We start from the raw sequence: 22,296 nt of genomic DNA, 5'->3' as shown, positions 1-22,296 counted from the left end.
CGGGGGGCACCGAGCGTGGCCCCGGCCGAGCCGGGGGTGTCGGCCCAGCCCAGCCCGGCCCCTCGGTGAGCGCGGGGGTGAAAACTGGGCGTGAGACGTGTTAACCGCTCGTGTTTTGCAGTTCCTCAGGGAGAGAGTGAGGCGGAGGGATCGCTAGAGGGCACCAGGCCCCGGCGGGAGCCGTGGGGAGGGCCGGTCTGCTGGGAGACGGCGAGCGCGGCGGGAGCGATCGCGGTTCCCCGGCCGGGCGCTGAGGTTTGGGTTGGTTTGTTTATTACAAAACATTGAAGTAAAACAGATCTGTCTGTACTGTCCTCTTCTTAACTTGTGTCCAGACCACGAGTTCTGTATTTCTTCCGAAGAGGAATAGAGCTATAGATCTTGAGTCTCTTGGCCCTTGCCAGAACCTGCGTGAGCGCTTACACGCTGCGTTATATCCCCATATTTCAGTGGAATATTTGCAGTGTTTTCTGCTTTCTGGGGTGCGTTTTTGGTTTTTTTCTGATGTCTTTTAAAAGTGCAGATTAAAAAAAAAAAAAAAAAAAGTAGGCTTTGTTTCTCTGGTTCTGATTTGAAAACCAGTTTGCAGAATTACAAGTGTAGAATCATTTCGGGTTTTAACCCCATGTTGTGACTTCACTCTAAATTAAGGGAAAAAAATAAGAAAGTGGTTTGCTGTAGTGGTGCATTCAAGGTTAGTTAGACTAAAGATTCCCTAAATACAAATGAGAATTTGCATGATCTGTCTGCAATAGTGTGGAATGCCATGAACGCTTCCTTCTTATTACATAACTTCATCCTTTTTTTTTTCCTCTTTTAAAATAGTTAATTAAGGGTAACAATAGATGTTACCTTAATTGAGTTACTATTCAAACAGTGTTCATTGTTTCCCGAGGGCTGCTTTTCAAAGTGTTCAAGCAACCCAAGTGAAAGCAGTTAATATTAACATCTCATAAAATGAGAACTCTTCAAATCATTTCGACTTAACTCGTTTCAGGTGATGCTGTGAAAACATGAATAGTGTGAAGGGACTTTTGGCTGCCTCTGTGATTTCCATCCAGAATTCCTGCTTCACCTATCCTGCCTGTCAAAACTGCTTATCTAGGCTGATACTGGATTCTAGGAGGTATGTCCTGTTTTGGGGATCTTTAAATGTTTTCCATTAACTTGGGAATCTCTGTTAGCTGAACACAAGTTGAAGCAAATTGGTGAAAATCCAGCTGTTAGAAATAAGTGCTGATTTCAGATATTTTTGTTGCTTATCACTATTTGAATCACTTTGTATTCCAGTAGCAGCTTGGAGATCATTGCAGACCGAGAATTCTCTTGCATTCAGTGCCATGCAATATCAAAGGACAGTGTAGCAGAATAAATGATGTGTGTTAATGGCTTCCAAGTGCATCCCCTGCAGTCTGTCCAGTCACTCCGTGCTGTTCTTAAGTTGGAAAGCATTGACTGAAAGCCCCTCTAAATGAAATTCTGATTTGATTTTTTTTTTCATCTCATTATATATGTGCAACACACCAGGTAGTCCTGTATGACTCTTCCACTGATTGTGTGTCCAGAAATGTGTGAGCTTTCCTTTCTAATTACAGTGTTGGGTGAAGAACAGTAAATCAGTGAATGTCAGCAGTGAGTGGAAGGAGCTGACTTTGTAAAGCAGGGATAGCTGTTGTTTCAAATGCTGAAATACAAGGTAACAGTGCTGTGTCCTGATGATTTTTTTTTAAACCTAGGTATTTATACTAATGCTGCAGGATGAAAAATCCCAAACCAGAATGAAACTTGAAAAATGGGAATGCAGGGAATTGAAAGTTACACCCCAACAGTCACTCAAAGCCCACCAACTCTCCAATTTCACAAGAGGGTAGCATTTAATACATTAGTAAAAGAAGCCAGAGGCATTCTGTCATGATACAGACACCTTGCTCTGAGCTCTTTGTAAGATTAATGCCTCTAGAAGTACAGAATGAGAGAAAAATGTTACAGTTATTAATGGAATATTTGATGCATTATAGTAGTAATACTGCAGATAAGTTCTTACCTCAGCAGGTAAGTTCATGTATTCACAGAAGTTCACGTATTCAGTCTTTTTTATCTTATTACTGTCTTTTCTCAGGTTTAATTGTCTAAAATGTGGCTGCACGGGTGAAGCTATAAATGCAAGCTACAGATATAGATTGTCCCTAAAGATTGCTGACACTAATGATTTGTTTGACATCACTGTTTTTGGAAGTTGCTTAGATCCATTCTTTGGGGTCACCGCAGAAAATCTGCAGAGGTAAGGAATAGATTCTGTCTGACCATATTAGCTGCTGCTTTTTATTCAGCCTAAAAAAATTAAGATGACACTAGATGGTGGGGAAATGAGTGGGAAGAAGCTGCTGAAGTGTTCCAGCATTTCCTTGGTACCAATCACCTTGAGAAAATGTTGAAATTTGATTTTATTTTTTTTCCCCTGAAACCTTTACATCTTGAGATGGATTGCTTCTAGGTAGTAGAATAAATCCCCCACTTGTCTGTTGAAGGCAGCTACTACCTGCTAAGTGAGCTTCACAGTTTGGTTGGTTTGGCTTCTTCCTTGTGTCCTTTCTTCTCTGTTTGAGATGGAGCCTCTGGGTTTTGTTTATTTAACAGTTTGGATGCACTTGTGACTTTATTCAGTATGACCGGATTTTTCCTTTAGAGAGAAGAAGGGATTTCTAAGAAAGCCTGCTAGTCCTCAGAGCCTGACAACCCGCATTATAGGCTTCACATTTTCTGAAATGTGAAACTGCTGGGATAGGATATTCACATGCATTTCCTGCTTCTTGCTCTAGTCTGTTATTTTTCAATGCCTTGTTTTATCACTGGCTCAAATATGAGTGCTTTTTTAATCCCATATTAGCAGCATTAATAACATACTCGTGGCAGGCATTTTGCCCTGCACTGCTGTACTGCTGTCAGCCATGAAAAGCAGTTATTTCCGTGTATAGATACTGGTATGCTCTAAAGGTCTGGGCAGGAGGGATGTGTAAGCAATAGCAGCATGTTGACAGCCTTATACAGACGCTGTGTTCATCCAAAAATCACAACCACGCAGGGAACACCTGAAAATTGTGTGTCTATTAAATCTACTCAGCTTCTATTTCACTAACAAATTAAGTGAACTAAGCAGTTGAATTCATAGGTTCCTCTTTTCATTCTGTGTTTAGTTTAAACTGCCACAAAATTTTCTCCTTAACGTATGTTCGCTTTAGCACTATAGTACAGCTAAAATGCTACATAAGGCTTCCTCTGTCAGTCCAATACTTCTGAATGTTTTTACTCAAGGTATATGCAAGACTTCAATCAACTGTCAGGAGAAACAAATGCAGAGGCATCTACAGGAGCGTTAGTTCAAGCAGTGGAAACCTGTTTCATTGGAAAAAGATTTATATTTGGATTGAAGGTAATTTTAATGCACGTTACTCTCTTTTAATGAGTACTTTTCACCAGGTTTTGTAGCCAATAAGGGATATAGACTGAGTTATCAATGCATCATGTACAACATCTCTTGGGAATTTGAGAAAATTTAAGGCTAGGACATGAGAAGGATTCTGCTTCTTTTCCCCAAGACTCCTGTGTTATTTTAGATGAGTCACATCCAAAAGTCATCTTGAATGGCAGTAGTCAGCTTGACAGCTTGTCAGGGTGCTTTTCAGAGAGCCTGAGCAGTGCCAGCTCCTGTGCATATCAGTAACAGCTTGGAGTCTGTAAAAACCCATGTACGGTTCGAGCAAGAAACAAGACTGTCTTTCCAAGCGCTGCCCTACCTTTCCCATGCTGCATAGTCTCCTGGTGTAGGAAATGTAAGGAGAAACACATCCCCCTGCACCATTTTAATGTTTTTGGATTTAAGAGCATGTTTCAAATTGTTGATAAAGTACAGCTGTTCTCAACATCTGCATCTGTGACTCTTTTATGTATTTAACAGACTTTGAAATATTAATTCTTAGTAATCCTGCCATAGAAACAGTCTTCTGAGTTCTCTTCAGGTGGTGCTTGTGTGAGTCATTCATATTTTGAAGTCTGTCAACTAAATCCTACCTGGCAGGGTTTTTTTCTCTCCCACAGGTATTGTGAGATTTGTGTCTGAGCTTAGATTTTCGTAATGCCCAGCGTTTTAATTAATGGAAGTTGGAGAACTTAATGGATTAACTCTACTTGCCTGGAACCCTTCACCAGGTCTCTGGGCCTGATGCCTTTACAAATCGTACATGCCAAGAGCCACAGGAAATGGCTGCTGCTGCACACGTAAGGGCTGAACACACATTCAAAGACCATTTGCTCAGCCCTTGTTTATAGACATTTCTGTGTAGTTGTGTTCAGCTGTGCCTACAGTTGTACTCTCTCAGATAAAATTCAGAATCAGCTTACCACACTTTTTTAAGACTTGCCTTAGAAGGGTGTTCTTGGCCAACCACCTTCAGCCTCAACCCTGACACAGATTCAGGGAGGAGGAGGGTTGTTGGAGATAACAATATTTGCTTTTTGGCCTCTGACTTTGCCAGACCTTGAGTGGTAGATGAGAAAGGGTCTATCCATTTAAAATATTAGGTAATTCCCTCTGCCTTAAATGTAATTTTTCACCTGTAGTTTCTGCATAGAGAGAAGCAGGTTTTATAAAGTATTTGAGCTGAAGATCGTCTGAAACACTACTCTCCACAAAAATCTGAGGAGATAAAGGTTGTAGCTTATTTCCCTTTCATGGGGGTAGTGCACAGAAAATATCATGCTGGCTTTGATAGCTGAGCTGCCAAGTCAAGTAGCTGGCACCAGAGTGCTTTGCTTCAAGTGCTGCCCAGTGCCTCCTGGATAAAAGCACTGGCCTGAGGCAGCGAGCCATTGGCACTGAACTGCACTGGAGGGAGCCCGGAAGCATCCAGTGCCCTAAAGGGAGGAAAAAATTTTTTGTGAAGTCCTTTCTTAGAATTCTTGGTTGTTTTTCCGGCTCCAAAACTTTGTGTAATTGCAACAAGCAAAGAACCTCTCACTGTGATGCCATTTATAGCCCTTGCCAGTGCTTATTTCCCAGGGACTGCTTTATGTGACAGACTTTTTTGTATTCTCTTCCCTGCAGATCCTGAGAAAAAGTGAGACCTAAATTTAAGCCTGTCTTAAAAGACATGTTAATTTTTTTTTCTAAGTTGGTTGGTTTTTTTGTTTTCTTTTTTCCCCAGAGTTGTGCAAGGGAAGATGGAGGGTGTTCTGCTGCCAGCAGCATCTTGCAGAACTCTTCCAGAACTAATAGAAGTATGAAAAATCTTACAGCTTGCCAGATCCTCCTGCCAAATGCTGCTGTTACTGGCTTTACTGTTATCAGCTACTTAGATCGCCTCCTGGAGTCGGCAAAACTCAGGAGTGGTAATAACAGCTCATATTTACCTGATGCATCATCAGCTCCAATGGAGGAACCTCTCAGTGAGCTCAGCAGCTTGTTTAGCCTGGACAGAAACTCCTGTTTTGTTCAGTCTAGTGGCAGAGAAAGTTTTGTAGGGTCCTGGCAACAATCCTTCAGCCTGACTTCATCTGTTGCTTGGGTAACAGCGGAAGACTTTCCCACTCTGGAAGTGGGAAAGCTGGTGAGTGAACAGCATGAAGAAGAGGCGAGGCCTGTCTCTGCAGAATCATGCAGTGTAAGCCTCAGCAACCAAACTCCTTGGGATTCACAGCTTTGCAGCTCTTCTGTGAAGGAAGGAGATAAAGAGAAGGATAATGAATTAAGTTCTCAGCTTAGTCGGATTGACAGTATCGCTGTAACTGGTAAATTGGAGAGGGTGTCCTCTCCACAGAGTAAATGTTCACAAGGAAACAGTTCCAGGTTGTTACAACATCCCTTGGAATCTGAGGTGAAACACATTTGCCCGAAGACTAACAGTAGAAATTCTTGTTGCCCAGAAAACTTCCACAACTCCCTTGTTTACAAGAGAGGTGCCTCAGCTCCTAATCGCGTAACCGTAGCTGGAGTGTCTCAGGTGAACTCTGTGCTTTGGGAAGAGCTCCCGTTCTCGGAAAGCCTAAATGATTTGTTAGCCAGAATAGAAGACAACAGGGATGTTGTAACATCACCCAGACTTGATGTCGGCAAATACGCCCTTTTTGAATGTAGAAAGTTGAGTCCTAATCTTAATAGATCGTGTCCCAGGCAAACCCCAGTGGCTGGTGATTTGCCAGAGAGCATCTCGGGAGTTTCTTGCCACCAGCAGAGAACGATAGTTGGGATAGTTGGGAGAACACACTTTTGGCTTGTCTTCAGTCAAATGCAAATCCTCCAAGTGATGAGGTGTCACAGTGTGAGTCTTCCCCTGGTGTTTTATCTTCAACCATCAAGGAACGTGGATCACCTTGCTTTATATCTAATCCTCATCTACCTCTTGTGTCACTGTCCTCACCAGTTACATCAGAGCCTTCTGTTTCTGAGAGCAGATGTGTGCAGTCCAAAGAAGCAAATACTGACACTTCAAATCCACCTTGGTCTTTTGTTAGTCTGCGTGGAGAAACCTCTTGTTTAAAAAGGAGCAAGGCAGCTACCTCTGTGCATTCTGCACATGATAGCTGTTTAGCTGCTTGTGAAAATAAAGAAAATTATTCTGCTACACCAAGCCAAAAACCAGAACTTTCATTCACAGGAGCCTGGGACTCTGATCCACCAACTCCCCACAATACAAGAAGGATGTATAAAAGAGAATTAAAACCATTGACAGAACTGTCAGATAATACCTTCAAAAGTGTTAGAAGGCAGGAATTGCAGTGGAACAACATCTTCCCTGAAAGCAGCTACAATGCTTCTGCTGATCTCTTTGATGGAAGTGCAGGAGAGGTATCAAAACCTGTGGAATTCCTAAATAAATCATGTAATTCTTTAATACAGGAAGATAATTTGACAGAGAAGGTCACAGCTCCTGAATTGGTGCCTTATCCTGGAGGTGTTCCTTGTAACAGTTCAAAACTGAGCTCATCCCTACACAGGTCCCCTTGTGCTTTTAGTAAGCACAGTACGCCCATAGGTTACTCCTTTCATGACTCAGAATGCAGTTCAGTTAGTGCTCAAGACTTTGTTCCTTATTCACAGTCGACTCCTGTGACGAAACCTCTACAGAAACTGTGGCCTGGAGGGGAAAGAAGCTCTCTTGTCACCATCTTCACCCCTAAAAATCCCACTAAAGTCCATTCCAAATGCAAGCGATCTAGGTCTTCCTTTCAAAACACTCTGCTGCAGCAGCTTACGGGCAACTTACTGAAACGTGGGAGGCCAGGTAGCAGGGAGGACAAAGAAAGTAGTAGCTCTTCTTCACAGCAGTTCCTTAACAGCCGACTGCCTGCCAACTTTGAGGAGTGGATCGCTCCCTCTTCAAACAAAAGGCATAATCCAACTGTGCCTTTAAATTTAAAAACAGTTAGCTGGGCTACTGACTTGCAATTCACCTGTGGGCACACTGGCAAGGACCCTGTTCCTGAAAGCAGAGAGAACAGTGATTATGAAAATCTTGTCCAAAATGAGAGATTAAGCCCTGGGGGTACAGCCAGGATTCTAAGAACTCCTTTATCTGCAGGTGTCACCAACACCTTGTTTTTAAAAGATACAGTCCTGGAAACTTGTTCCCCTTCAGAACGCAAAAATCGCATTTCAAGTGGAAATTATTCAGGGGGTATATTGGAAAGGCCAACTGGCTGGTCTCCTGAGTTGTTCTTCCAAGCACAGACCCCTTTTTCCGATAAGCAAAAATACTAGAAAAAACATATTTCAATGCTGTGTTCTTTTTAATTATTTCTGTTTAACTTCTGGGAAAGATCCAGCAGAAGAAAAGAGTTATTTAAGAACTAAATTATTTATACACCTATTGGCATATCTCTTGCTAAGATGAGTTACAGATGTTTGTACCACAGAGGTGGGGAAAATCAAAGCTTGCAGTTATTTTATTTTATTATAAATTAACTCTAGGATGTGCAATAAAAACTTTTAAATGTATGAGTATTGAATATATCTCACTTTATCAAGTACAGGTAAAGTGGAGTGTTTTAATTAATGTTGCATTGTTGTCTTTTCATCACAAGAGCTGCCATGGAGTCCATGTCCACTCCAGCTTATTACCTGATGAGACTCTGAAGAAAGGCCAAGTTTTCATCAAAAGATTTCAAATACCGTGTGGGTGCCTTGTCTTTGAGCCCATTTGGATCCTGTGACAGCCTTGAGTTGGGGGGAGGCACCATCCTGAGAGGTTGGTAGCAGCTCCCAGTTTCTCTGTAGGCTTTTTCAAGTTAAAGACTGCTAGTGGCAGATTCCTGGCAGTGTCTTTCCTCTCCCTTGCTTTGGGGTCTTCCATATCCCTCACCCGAAACAGCTGAATTTAGGATCATTGAACAGAGAATCTTGGATCTGTTGCTGCAAGCTTGTAAGTCAGGTCCTACAGAAGGGTGTGTAAATCTGGTAGCACAGGAGAAAGTGACATTTTGTTGTGAGTGGGTGTCTTTAAGGTCATAGTGCAGCTCAAAGGGGCTGGAGAGGGTGCAGCATCACACTTGTAGAACCAGAAGTAGACCTAAAAGTACCTGCTGTGACGTTTTGTTTTTTAGTTTGAGGCATAAAATGAACGTGCACCATTTACATTGTGACTGGTGACAGGGAGGGATTATTTGGTTAATTCTCAGCTGCAAGGTGGACATTTTGCATTCCTGTGTTTGAGGCCTCACATCATTTCTATTGCACCTACTTAAGCCCCAGACTCAGTGTTTGCTCAGAAGAGTTTTGTGTCTCAGCGTGCAAGGAACAAATTGTATCAATACTAGTATCTAAAGCACTTTCAGGTTATAAAGACAGCACTTCTACCTTAGAAAACCTGAGAGGCAGATGTTGCTGGAAGTTAGAAGACTATTGTAGGAATGTATGATTTTGTGTTCGTCTTGTTCCTGTGTATTTTACTCACTATGTGTTGCTGATCATTGTTGGATTCAGGGCTAGAAGGGTTTCATGTGTGACTGAAAGGCTTCTCTAACCTCACAGTCCCCTAGTCTCACAATAGGTACCTCAGTGGGGCATCCACACAGACCACGGAGTTCAGGCAGGACCTTGCTAAGGCAGCCAACAGAAACCATGTTTGGGATGGATGGGAAAAACACCTTTGGACTTCTAGCAGTAATCTTTGTGTGCCTTCATCTCTCTTTTTCAAAATAATTATGTACCTGCTCATTAATTTCAGGAAACTTGGGGAAGTGTGAGGGCATTTAGTCTTGTCAGCTTGTCCCTTACCCACTGTTTTTAGCATAGATCACCATTACAAAGCATACAGGTAAACCTTTTTAGTTTCTCAGTCTCTACCCTAAGTTCTGCACCTTCTAATCAAATGCATTTCCCTTTGAGGGATGGGAAGGAGAAGAGTATTTGAAATCAAACAAGCTGCTTCTGCAGCTGACCAGGGTATAAATGAGGCACAGCCTCTCCTACAAGGGTATGGGTGTGCTCAGACTGCAGGCTGACCGAAGAAACAGCAAGCAGCAAGTCTGCACAGGTAAATTCCCTTTACAAAGAAGCTTTCACAAAGAAGCTTTTTCAACTCAGCATTGGTTTGTTGGTTTGGGTTTTTTCACTACTTACGTTTGAGGAAACCTAGGCACAAGTTCAAAGACTTGCCTGACATAAGAATAGGGAGCCCAGCTCTGGAGACCCTAAATTACCAGCTTTTTGCTCCCCTACCCAGCAAGTTACTCAAGCACACCCCAGAAGTTCTTCCTGGTGTTTAAGGATGCTCCAACAGCAGATGGCAGTGGAAAGAGGCTCAAGATTTCTTCTTGTGAGTCCAAGCCTAGATCCCCACAATCCCTGAAAGTTAAACATAAATAAAAGAGAAAGGAAAATCTAGCTATGGCAAAGAAAGAGGCAAAAAGGAGCAGAATTAGACATCACAGTTTAATGATGTTTAATTGTTAAATTGATAATGTTTTTAACTGAGGGGAAATTTACTTTAGATAGGCAGAAGAAATCCTTTACTGTGAGGATGGTGAGACACTGGCAAAGGTTGCCCAGAGAAGTTTGTGGTTGCCCATCCCTGGCAGTGTTCAAAGCCTGGCTGGATGGGGCTCTGAGCAACCTGGTCTAGTAGAAGGTGTCCCTGCCCATGGCAGGGGTGGTTGGAACAAGATCTGTAAGATCCCTTTCAACCCACACCGTTCTGTGATTCTCTGACCAAAGTAACCACAAGCATCGTGCTTGCTAATGTAAGTGTGGTGCCAGTGACCCACTGCTGCCCAACACAGCACTGCTGCACTGTAAGGAACACACAGCTCCATATGCAAGGCTTCTTGGCACAGCCAAAGGGACGTGAGGGTAACAGCAGAAGCCATATGGACTTTGCAAACTGTTGATGTCTTGCCCAGCAGAGCTTTAGCCCTGCATTTGACAGCGAATCAAGTACACCAGAACTGCACCGTGGTTGCTTCAGTCAGGATAGTGCAGGGCTCCAGGGTGAGGCCAAGTGAGAAGGCCTTGCCTGCATCTGCATTTACCAGTGCTATGCCTGTTGAAAAGATTTTATTTATTGCAAATAAAATCCTACTTGATGGATCCTTGGGGCAAGTGGAAAAGGAGTAAGAAATGTTGCCTGCCTGGAAATGGTAAATCTGCATTTATAGCTTTTGTAGAAAAAATAAAGGGAAAGACAACATTACTCATACCCAAATCACTGAGCACAGGGAAGGCAATACAGAAAAGGTTTTAAGACATCATAAAACTTGAAAACTAGTTGTTTCTAGTACAGCGCATAGCAGGAGACTGCAGTTATCATTGGTTCTCTAAGCACTCCCTTGTGATGAACTAGACAGACACCCACTTTATCACAGTGGTTAGGCCTGATCCAAGTGATACGCCAGAGACTTGATGCAGCTATGAAACACTGTCAGAGCTTCTACATCATATACCTGACAGCATCTTGACATGAAATGTTTGGTCCAGTATGAGTGATTTTACTCAGCAGACAATTCATTCACATCCTATGGTTAAGTGATAGCTTTGGTGCAGGCAGATATGATTATAATTATAAGCTTGTACAAAAAGACTAGAGCTCAGCATGTTTAATTCTGAAGGTAATAAAACTCCTGAAAATGCATACTGGGTTTGTGATTGAATCCCTCTGCATAGAAATCCATAAATCAAGACTAGATTTTAAATTAGGTAGGACTTTCTGTGGCATACCATTGAAATTAATGTAGGGCACTCAGATCTCCAGTGCTTTGTGCAAGAAGACTGCACACAGAGTGAGAGCAAAAAGTACTGTTGTGTGACAGGCCTCTGTCAGCAAGGTGACATCTTCTGGGCAGAGCTCCTCATGTGCTCGGTAGGGAGAGGATTGACCATGAGAGGGTAGAAGAGAGGCAGTAAAAGCTCTCTTGGTTTTTCTCCTCTAGTCTGTCAGCCTTGCATTTTTTTTCCCTGGGCAGCTTGTTTGCTTTTTGCAGGGAGCCTTTGTGTGCTCACAGTCCTTTTACCCACAGCAAAGCCTGGCACATGCTGGCCCTTGCTGCTACAACTGATGAACAAGAAGGTTGTGCATCGCACTGGTTACAGGCTCCTTGGAAGGAAGGGCTGCTACCCTTCACCTACCCTTTACTTTTCCCCAGGAAGAGATTAGTCTGCCTTCTCCAGCCGTCACCCCCACAGGCAAGACATTCCATCCCTCTACTCACCTCCCGAGCTGTCTGAGTTTTAAGGATATTTCCTTCTCCTCCCTTTGTCCAATTCCTACCCAGAAGCATGCAGGGACTTTTCACTATCTCTTTTCACTATCAAATATCTCTCTGTTCTCTCACTGCCTCAAATTGCCAGCTTCCTGGGGAACACAGAGCAGATGGTCCAGCACTCATGTCAGACACTGACCAAGGAAGGAGCTTCAAGGTCAGTGGAAGAGGCAGTAAAAGACACATGGTGTCTTCAAGCTTCACAGCTTGTTTCTCAGCGTAAGTGTTAGCACAAGTCATCTTTGAAGTGGAACAGAGCACAGGGCAGGAAACCTGATCCCCAGAATGAGTCAGAGCACAGATTTTATAAATGTTTACCAAAAGACTAAAGTCTTAAAATGGGAGATCTTGTCCGAAAGGATTCTAGGCCTTCAGGAAGGAAGGTCATTGGGCAACACCAATGGAATTCAATGGGCATGAAAAGAGCAAGTTGAAGACTGAGGAGAAAAAAGTCACTGGGACAAAGAATAAAAGACAACTGAAACATCCAGTCATTGTCTTTATCCAACACAAACCTAACACTGTGCTTAGGACAAGAGTTTACCCTGCTACAGGTTTGCAACGACAGTGAGTGGATGGTGCCTCTGTCAAAGATCACCCTCTAGTGACTGATATCGGCATTTCTTTGGCGTTTCAAAATGCTATGATCCCTCCCACTTTAAATATTATTTTTTTCTAGTGAAAAGGGACATCACTCCCATGGGCAGCAGCTCTACATCTGCCCTTCTTGTGACGTGTCAATGCTGCAAAAGCCTTGGCATGCTCAACCCAAGCAGAAAACCCTTAGCAGCCACTCATTTGTTGGTCTGATGTTACATCATGTCAAGTGAATGCCTGTATTTAAGGCAACTTTGCTTTGCAGTTCAAATCAAAAACCAAACAAATCAAACACTTTAAACACCAAGTGGAAAGGATTAAATATTTATTTACATACAGATACACATGTAAGCAATTTCTAAGTATAAAAAAGGACATCACAAATAAACATGAAGCATCATACATTCATCATCCTGGTCGTCCAAAATACATTCCTTTCTCAAGCCCACTGTACCACACTTGACCACAAAAACTGAAAGAGACAAGCCAAATGCTTATGACAGTCAATGATTCACAGTTTGTTGATTTGCTAACACCTATACCCTCCCCAAAGACAGCACTACCCCAGCAGCAAGATCAATGGTCTGACCAGCTGTAGTGCATTTTTTCCACTGAAATGGTTGTGCTTGATCAATAAGAAACACATTCCCTCATCATCCTTCTGGCCACATATATAAGAATCAGGATTCTTGCTGAAATTCTGTACATTGTGCTAAATTCACAATTGTTGGGGAAAAGACAGCAGAGCTTTGTGGGAAAAACTCCAACCCAGGAAATTCCTTCAATGCCGTGACTTCCCTGGCATGAAAATTGCAAACAAAATGCTGCTGTTAGTGCTTAAGCAGATTTTTAAAGTACAATTCAAACTACAGTTGATGGTATAAAACATACTTTGTTCATGTTGTAAAAAAATTACGTGCTTCAATGTTGATTTGATAGTAATCAAAGCTGAGGGTAATTCAGGTTTTCTCCTGAGGAAATGAAGATGCCTTTGTAGCACCTCTAAAAATTATCATAGCTTTCAGCAAAGAGGAAATGTTTTAGATTCAAAAACCTAAAGGTAATGCAGAGCACGACACACTTGTCAGTTAGATAACATTACAAAGGGAAACAAGCCAGTAAACATAAAATTAAAATGCCTACTCAAAGTATTAATGAATTCAAATGAGAGCTGGGTGAGTCTTTCTGTATAGATCAAAGGCAGTTTGAAAAAAAAAAATCTCATGATCTGCAAATTCACAGAACAGCCAAATATGTGCAGCAGAACAGAGTGAAGTGGAAATAGAAAAGCAGAAAGAGCCGTGTCCCATATTGACAGCTGAGTGACTGCAGCTGCTCCAATCTCGTGGGTTTTGTTTGTTTGGTTTTTTTTCTTTTGTAAACAGCTGTGGAGAATAAAATGGATGTGGCATATCTGTAGTGCATCTTATTATGCTAAAAACCATGGCATATTTTAAACTACTTCTCTAATATCCAGAGATATACTTGTCACTCCAAATCAGCATAGCAACAAGCACTGGGCTTGCTCCATAGTCTCATTACACGGCTTTTTCTCCACTAAAATGTTGGCTTCAGAAGTTAGTTTTTCCCCTTCAGTGCTGGTATGTGGGGGTGAGTAGCAACCCTTTCTTCCAAACAGTCTGCAGGAGTTGAGGCAATTGCAGTGCCTGAAATCATGTTAGCTCTCCCCACCACAAACCAAGTATTTTATTCTCACTCCATTAAAATGTAAAACCACTATTCCTCTCCTCTGCCTGCTCCTCTGTAATGACTTGGCTACTGGGGAACACTGTGGGCACTACATTTACTAAAGCTCGTGTCAGTGATGCAACCCAGCCCCTCAGAGATTTTCACACCCCTGCCCCTGACAGCTCAGAATGACTCTTCTCCATGCAGCCACAAGTTCACTGGACGGAGAACAGCATCCACCTGCTCACTGGAGATCAACTCATTTGTTGAGTACTAATCCCTCCCCCCGATTCTTAACATCTGAATCTCCTGTACTAGTCCCATAAGAAGGGAAACATTCCTTACAGGGTGCCCTAGTTGGAAAGGGCTTACTGAATTACTATGTCCTTAGAAAGAAGCTCAAGGTGGCACAGAAGATGAGCCACTGATGCTCTTCCTTCTAACTAAAGTAGGAGAGCCAGTGGTTCGTGCAATCAGGACATCGTGCAATCCAGCCTGAGACCTCCCTCCTCAGTGCTTGAGGCATGAGCAGTATGGTGAAAGAACAGTCCCTGATGAGAGGTACTAGAGGAATAAAGCTTTGAAAAGTGCCAAGGTTTGCATTCTCATGATACCAGACACACCAGAGCCTTTGACTGCTGCCTGTGAAAGCATAAGAGTACTTTTAACACCCCCTAGGCCCCAGGGAACCGTGCACAGCTAAAACCATGACCAACACAAGTTTTGGCCATGTCATTTTTTTCCTGTGGACCAGGGAACTGGAATTCAGAAGGTGCTCAGCAGGGACATCACTACAATATACTCATAAGTGCATGTCCTTGGAAATGTTATCCCAAGATAAGCAGTAGAGGAAAAAGCAAAGGTGCAAATATAAAGGTGGCATCTGCTTCTTAATTGTAGTACTAACCAGAGCTAAAATTACCTTCCAAGCTTACTGGAAAAGGATAACTGGTTCAACAAATGTGGTCACATCTGCAAAGTGCTAACTGCAAGTTATTAATGTGAAAAGAGACAATCTCTGAGTATTTTAAAGCCAGCTCCTGTTTATCCAGAGAGAGGAATTGATCTGTTAACCCTGACTATGCTCTTAAAACCAGTCTAATTTTTCACTGACAACATTTAGAGCCTAAATTACTCATTGCCATCTCATTTCTGCTGTATCTGAATTATCTTTCCCCAGTTACTTGTTGACCGTATTTGGAGGAGCAAACTTTAGAGATTAGGCTTTCTTTCTGGATCTGTGGCTCCCACTTAGAAAGAAACAAACATCCTCAACTCGCATGGCATAGTTTTTACTTCTGGTTTAAGTTGCAGCTCATTCACATGAGGGGAAAGGGTGTGATGGCATCCATGAGTGATGACAGCCAGTAATCTACCCCAGTTGGATACAGTACAGGACAGCAAAGGTGACTTTGGGTGAGCAGAGTGAGGTGGTGATTAGCGAGGTAAGTCAGAGCAAGGCAGTGGGCTACTTGGGGAGCCTTGCATCATGGTCAGCATGATTACCCTCTTGTCTTTCCTGGCCAAGATAAATCCTAAACTGAGGCAGATGTGAGACCAGTAACATGGTACATTTAAGTACAGCTCAAGTGGATGATTGCATTTCAAAGACATGACCAGTTTAGTTAAGGCTGCTTTGCTTACGATGCACTATTTTCTTGTAAGAAATCAAGCTAGTGTTTCCCCACCACTCATCATGGTGATCCTTTGCTGCTTGTGAACAGTAACTTTAACAATTATTAGCCACAGCGAAAAGAGAACAGACTTGATGCAAGGAGAAAGGGTGATGTCAAAATCCAAATTTGTCCAGATAACAAATGAATTTTATAAGCAGAGGAAGAAAACATTTTGATATAACATGTTTCACGAGGTTTTCACTATTAGAATTGATTAGAGTATTTCCTTTGTCTCCTCAGGGTTTTTCTGGTGAGCCCTTACCTACAGAGACATTTAAGGACAGAGAGTTTCCATAGTTGCTCACTGGGAATTCGCAGTTTCCTCTAGAAACACCTTTTTCTAACTGAATTAACTCAGAAAGGACTTTGTTGGTAGGAGCCACCCACATAAGGATATTGGGTGCTTTGATATTAAAAGAATGCAGAATTTCAGACTATAATCAATTTCAAAGCATCCCTAGTGAAAGTCCAATCAAAACCTAATCCATAGATGCAATTTTAAAAGTGGATGGGATGGAGAAAATCCTAAGCAAGCAGAATCATCTCTTTGCATTTGCCGTTCCCCAGAGTTATCTTTGCCTTGCACAATGGGCTGTAGCACTTGTTCTGCCCCACAGCCAGGAGAGGGTTTCTGTGACAGTGTTTCCAGCCATATCCAACCCCAACAGCACCACAGGTCTCCAAAGGGCAGCCTATCCTGCATGTTTGCTCAGCCTATTTTAACAGCTGGAGAATTTCACCTATTTTCCAACTGAATTCAGTCTCTGACTGCAGGAATCACGCCAGCTCAACATTTCAGCCTGTTTTATAGACAGTTCTTCATACTGAAAAGAGAAGACAAGTGGAAAAGCAGCTGGACAAACAGCAGTCCTTAGGGATAATGAGCAAGGTAAAACCCAGTGGGTTTGACTATAACTAATTGCATCCCTTGTCAGCAAAAGCTCAGGAAAGCCTGTTGTCCCACGTGTGTGCACCTACCGTGCTTCTGCATCACTAATTTTGACTTTCCTTTTCAAATCACTGTCTCCTGTGTCAACCTCAGTCTGCTGCTGTTATTACTGATGCTGAAGGAATTCAATAGCCATTAACTGCTAAACCTAGACTAGAAGGAGCCAACTGTTACCAATTCAGCCATTTCAAAAAAAGACAAACAGCACCAGCAGGCTGACAGATTTTAAGGGCTGTTTCATGTGTTCCACAGCAAAGAACAAAGTATCTTGCCTGACAATTTGTCATGTGTGGTTTTCATTAAATAACGATCACAAAGCCATTTATTTAGCATTCAGCACAAACAGATATCTGAACTGCACACTCAAACAGCTCATCTGTAGGTCAAATCAAGACTTCATTGTTCGAGGTAGGAAGAGGCACCCAGTGTCCCTCTTCTTTACAGAGTTCATAATTTCACTATTTCCATCTTATCTCTTTGACCTGAAGGGCTTTTTTTTTTTTTTTCCCTCCCCCTAGCACTTTCATAGGGAACACAAATAAGAACAGAAGGGAGTCATGGTTTGTCTCAGCAAACTTTCAGTGTAAATATCCAATGCAAAATACCAGCGAGCACTTCACACCCTGTGATCTGAAGCACAGAATGTTTGCTGGTTTACTCAAGATCAGCTTGACTGAATCAGTGGCTGCACTGGAAATCAGACTTCAGACCATCCAGTTTTCAGAGATGTTTTTGCTAATCTCTGCAAACAGGCTTGCTAGATTAAGCAAACACCTGTTGACCATCCAATACTGGCTTCTGCTTGGAGATAACCATTGTGCTAAAAAATGCCAAGAAAAGGTCTTGACAGAGGACTACTATAAAAATTAACATTCACCCAGAAATAAGATTAGTTCATGGTTGTGAATATATAGCCCTGAAAATGCATTAAAATCCAGCAATGACAATGAAAGTAATGCTTGGCTCTCTTGAGTAGAGAATATGCCCAGTCTAATTTGGACCCATTATGTCAATTCTGCATGACTTTCAGATGCTTGATCCAGCAAGCATTACAAGGCTTTTACTGACAGTTCTCTCCAAAATCTACCAAGTTGTTTAGCTGGTGAGCTGATTATCACATAATTGGGATTTGTATTTATTTTATGTTCTTTTATTTTTCAAGACTTTGATCACTATGCCACACCACTAGGTTGTAATTAGCAGTCAATAAAGCTCCTCTTCCAGTTGGGAAGCCTTCAGCAGTAGATCACACTGTAGAAGAGAGGATAAGCCCTCAGTGCTACAAGGAAAGGCGGGTTGTACAGACTCCAGAGATACTTAAAGGTGTACAAAAGTAACTCCAGCAAAGGAGTTACTACAATAAAATACCACTTCTTCAACAAGAGGCGCGTTTGCAAACATCAGCAAAAGAGGTGAGTCTCAAACCACAGCTTTGGCTTATGACCTTGTAAAACGTTCCACATACTGCCATTGCTTCCTTTTAAGTTCTTAAGTGTACACAGAACAAACATTGAAAGGAATCAGTTCAAATTTGACTGGAGAACATTAGGCCAACTGCAGCACTCCACGCCACCCCCAAAGCACATCACTGTTTGAAGATTGAGTCCTTATATGAAGATTTGCTAGCAATTAAAGGAAACAAGGCTTTGGGGTTGCTAGTAGGCTAGTCTCCAAATAGTCACCTACAGATTAGGAAAGCACTAGAAAAAGAGATTTAGGCTTCTAGAAACCTCAAAATAAATATCCAAGAAAATAAAGTTAGCAGTTTCTGCTATTTTAACAGTTCAGCTTGTTCAGTCATGTTAACGCATTAGAATTCCACCTCCAGAAGTGATGGAAGGAACACTTTAAAATGCATTTATAATGACACTCAGCAGGGATGAAGAGTACCTGCACAGCTTTGATCCTTTTGGAAACCAGGCTGAGAAACCCATGGATGTTTTAGTGGGCAGTCTTCATCCTCCTTGATTAACTCAATCAAAGACCCTGCCCCATTCGTTATCAATTACATGCTGACAGGTCCAGCATCAGGGGAACAAAAACGACTACAAATTAAATGCACATAGTATTGATTTTTAACTTGAGTGTTACCCGACATAGAAACCTCAGCCTTGCTATAAGGAACAACCTAAGAGCTGTGTGGAAGTAGCTCTCTCTGAGTTGGGTGCTCTTCACAGGCTCAAATGAGGTTGCATTTGGCAATTGGGGGAATGCTCAAGAAGAAAGACATTGTCTTTCAGCACAGGCTGTATCACAGGGTCCAACACAGCAGAAGCCACCAAATCCCACACATTTCTAAATGTTCCAGATTACAACATGTACAAAGACTGAAAAGGACCAGGCCAAAGCAGCAGATGATGTGTTCCCCATCTCCTCACACTTACAGAAGCTCTTGGCTAAGTGTTACCTAAATGACAAACAAGCTTCATACCACAATTTCTACATATTCCTTTTTACCACTAGTCATAAAAGTGGCCTAAAAATAGCAAGAAAATATTAAAAATGGCCATATGACACACCAATCCCCCCCTCTCTCTGACACAGAGTCAACTCCCTATTATGTATCAAAGGCACAACATGATACAGCCCAAAGAAGCCTTTCCAGGAAACAAAAAAAGCGCATTTCAGAATGCCTTTTGTTGCCATTGTTGTTATTTTTTTCAAGAAGTACTTACTGGTAGCTTTTTATATCAATACAGAAGCTCTGTTATAATCTTCAGTAAAAGCCAAATAATATTATTAAACTCTAAACTGCAGCATATGACAGCCATGTAATTGCCAGGAGAGATTTACCCCAATTGGGCAAACTGAAGTCAAACTTCTAAACATAATTATGTGCACATTCACCATCTTCTGATTTCATTTTAATGCCAAGGTGTAAATTTGCGATGGCTTGTGTGGCAGTAGAAGTGGAATAACACCACAAACTCCACAGTACTTTGATTTCAGGTATTTTGTAAGAAGAAATTGCCTAAACAGTTACACATACACTGGAGTTTGGGATTAAGAGCACAAAGCATCAAGGAAATAAAATGACTCTACAGCCCTGAACCTGAAAGCTACTCTAGTAGGGAAACTGGATGACAAGAAGACACCCTCAAGAGCATCTTTGAGAGCAGTTCCACAAGGTGAGAGCTGGATGAGTCAGACATGGAATGATGCAACCCATTGTTATTTCCACTTAGCATTAGAAAAAAACAAACCAAAACAAACAAACAAACAAAAAACCTCCATAAAATTGTACTCTTGCCTTTCAACAACAACTGTATCTACAAGCTTTATTTTTAAGCTGGACATATTGCAGACCGTCACATCAAACTGTGCTTTCTTTGAACCCTTATACACAATCCATGTGTGCACAAGACTTCAGTCATGTCTGATGCACTTTTTCAAAGTTTACCAATAATCTTTCCTAAGGTTAATTTTTTACATTAGGACATGACTAATGGTTTATTTATTTATTTATTTTTATTTCTGGAAACTCTTTTCATCCTACATTGGATATCAAAGAAGAGCACAGTCCTTTCCCACTATATTCAGGCCTAGAAAAAGAGGTAATGAGATTTTTTTATTTTTATGAACAGTGCTTATTAGTGTTTTTTTCTTAACCAGTCTAAGTTACACATTCAGAGAACAGTAATGTAGTAAGACTATGTTTGGTCTATGGAATATTTGCTGAATTGCTAGCACCAAAGGGAGCAACCGAGCTGTGTCCATGTCTTCTTCAGTCTTGAAAACATTGATATACGTAACTTTTTTTCCCCCACGTTCATGAAAGTGCCTGTAGATGAGAGACATAACACTATTTCAAACACCAGAGTCCTGCATGAAGACAGACGGGCAGACGTTATGTACATGTCCTAAGAGCTCACTCACTGACAGCCCAGAAGATTGCCAGTGTAGTCCAAAGTCAGCATTAATTGCTGGGGTTTTTCTTACTTCTTTTAACTTTAAAAAGGATCAAACACGTTGTTCTGTAAGATAGATTTTGATCTCTTCAATATCTTCAAGAGAGGCTGGTCTACTCTCCCATAGAAGGAAACAAAACAGCTCATGTTCTGAATTATATGAAGGACTTGTGCAACTCCTCCTTTCCTGACCTGCTCCACAGACTTTGAGAAAAATGAAATTTAAACCCTGCTACCTTGCCATGCAGTTGGAGCCATCAGCCTGCCATGTTTTCAGGACTGCAATCTGACTCAGGGTAAGTCACACGGGTCAGATTGGCAGGAATTCTTTCAAGCAGATAAATCCCACCAAAAAAAAAAAAAATCCTCTTGGCCCATGGCCCACATGTCAGCTCTTTAATTAAAATTACAGCAAGTCAAGTAGCTGATACTTTTCCCCTCTCCTGGTAAGGGGGATGAGACATTGTTCACAAGGGTGTTCTGTCGTGCCTCGCTGATCAACCGGCAGGCCAAGTCCAGGAAGAGTTTTTCCACATTATCCGACTCTTTTGCTGATGTTTCCAGATAGTACATGTCCTGTGCTTCGGAAAATTCTGCAGCTCTTTGCTGGGAGACCTCCCTCTTATCAGCTAAATCAATCTTATTACCTGCATTGATAAAATATTTTAGAAAAGGAATTAGTTTGACTTCAAAACCAAGAGAAACTGAGGTTTAAAAATAATAAACAAGAGTTTGTTATTGGATGTATCTATGGAGAGTGGTTTTGATATATAACTCTTAGTGCTTGCTCTCCCCCCTCCAAATAACAGATTCCCCAGTACACTCAAGTTCATTTAATATCAGGTCATTTAATAAAATATGCCTTGTAAACATCCAAGTCAGTTAGCTTTAATTTAGCACCAGTGCATCTGTTTGCTGCTATCAACTAACATAAAAGGATTTCCATGTTAATATCTATTGAAAATTCTCCTGTCCTTGCTCTGAGGAGCACTTAAAATATCAATTATAGCATATGAGACACTAAATGTGATATTTATCATGTTACAAGCTTTTAAAAAAAGTCCTGCATGGAAGACAGTTTTCCTATCTCAATATTCCCATATAGGATTTGGCTGTGGAGGCTGGAAGAGGGACAGGCTTGGGGGGCACTTACAGAGAGAGGTGAGGTGAGAAACCAACCCTCTGCTTCAGAGAGATCAGTTGAGCAGAGAGTTGATTACAGCCTCAAGCAAGTATCTGATATGATTATACACTATTACTGGTCACTTCACTTCAAACATGATGTTTCTGCCATAAATTAATCTTACAATGAAGATAACAGACCAGGGCTTGCAATAACAGGCAGCTGTGTCCACAGACTCAGCAGGTTCAGGAGGAAACATCTCCTGGCCTCACTCCTACCAGAAATTTTGTGGGAACTAGTGGGAGGAAAAGATTGTGTTTCCACCAGCAAGCCTTGTCTCATTTTCCTCCTCTCATTTGAGACCTCCTTCTTTCCCAAGAACGCAGTTTCTTGGACCCGCTGCATACAATGAAGTTACCTTTCTAAACAGATTACCACTCAACACAAGCGATTTATGGGTGTCACCATCTTCAACATGTGAATTATGACTAAAATACATTTCATATGTTGCACTGTAGGTGCTGGCAATTAACTTAATGTTCACTAAAAAATTAATGTGTACATTTGTTAGTCATGTAATAATTATTTGCCCATTTGTACCCAGAC

The 22,296-nt window shown here is 41.7% G+C and overlaps 2 protein-coding genes across 4 annotated transcripts in view; one reads left to right on the top strand and one right to left on the bottom strand.

Moving 5' to 3' along the window:
• The first annotated feature begins 112 nt into the window (after positions 1 to 112).
• On the top strand, positions 113 to 8,044 carry DDIAS (DNA damage induced apoptosis suppressor). The gene is given in 6 exon segments (XM_050332301.1): positions 113 to 136; positions 998 to 1,126; positions 2,120 to 2,281; positions 3,313 to 3,430; positions 5,202 to 6,207; positions 6,210 to 8,044. Coding segments are annotated over 5 exon segments (2,943 nt in total). The 5' UTR covers positions 113 to 136; positions 998 to 1,013; the 3' UTR covers positions 7,754 to 8,044.
• A 4,609-nt stretch (positions 8,045 to 12,653) lies between these two features.
• The window catches only part of RAB30 (RAB30, member RAS oncogene family), a 49,483-nt gene continuing 39,840 nt past the window's right edge, over positions 12,654 to 22,296 (bottom strand). For all 3 annotated transcript variants that reach the window (XM_050332340.1, XM_050332341.1, XM_050332342.1), the window contains exon 5: positions 12,654 to 21,214. In XM_050332340.1, coding sequence (XP_050188297.1) covers positions 20,964 to 21,214 — 251 coding nt within the window. In that variant the 3' untranslated portion in view covers positions 12,654 to 20,963. The remainder of the gene's footprint in view (positions 21,215 to 22,296) is intronic.

Source organism: Myiozetetes cayanensis, unplaced genomic scaffold (assembly GCF_022539395.1).
Source record: "Myiozetetes cayanensis isolate MyiCay16 unplaced genomic scaffold, myiCay2020 scf5-8, whole genome shotgun sequence".
NCBI classification, from domain to species: Eukaryota; Metazoa; Chordata; class Aves; order Passeriformes; family Tyrannidae; genus Myiozetetes; species Myiozetetes cayanensis.
Note: the sequence above shows the minus strand (reverse complement) of the source record. Positions and strands in the feature narration are given on the sequence as shown.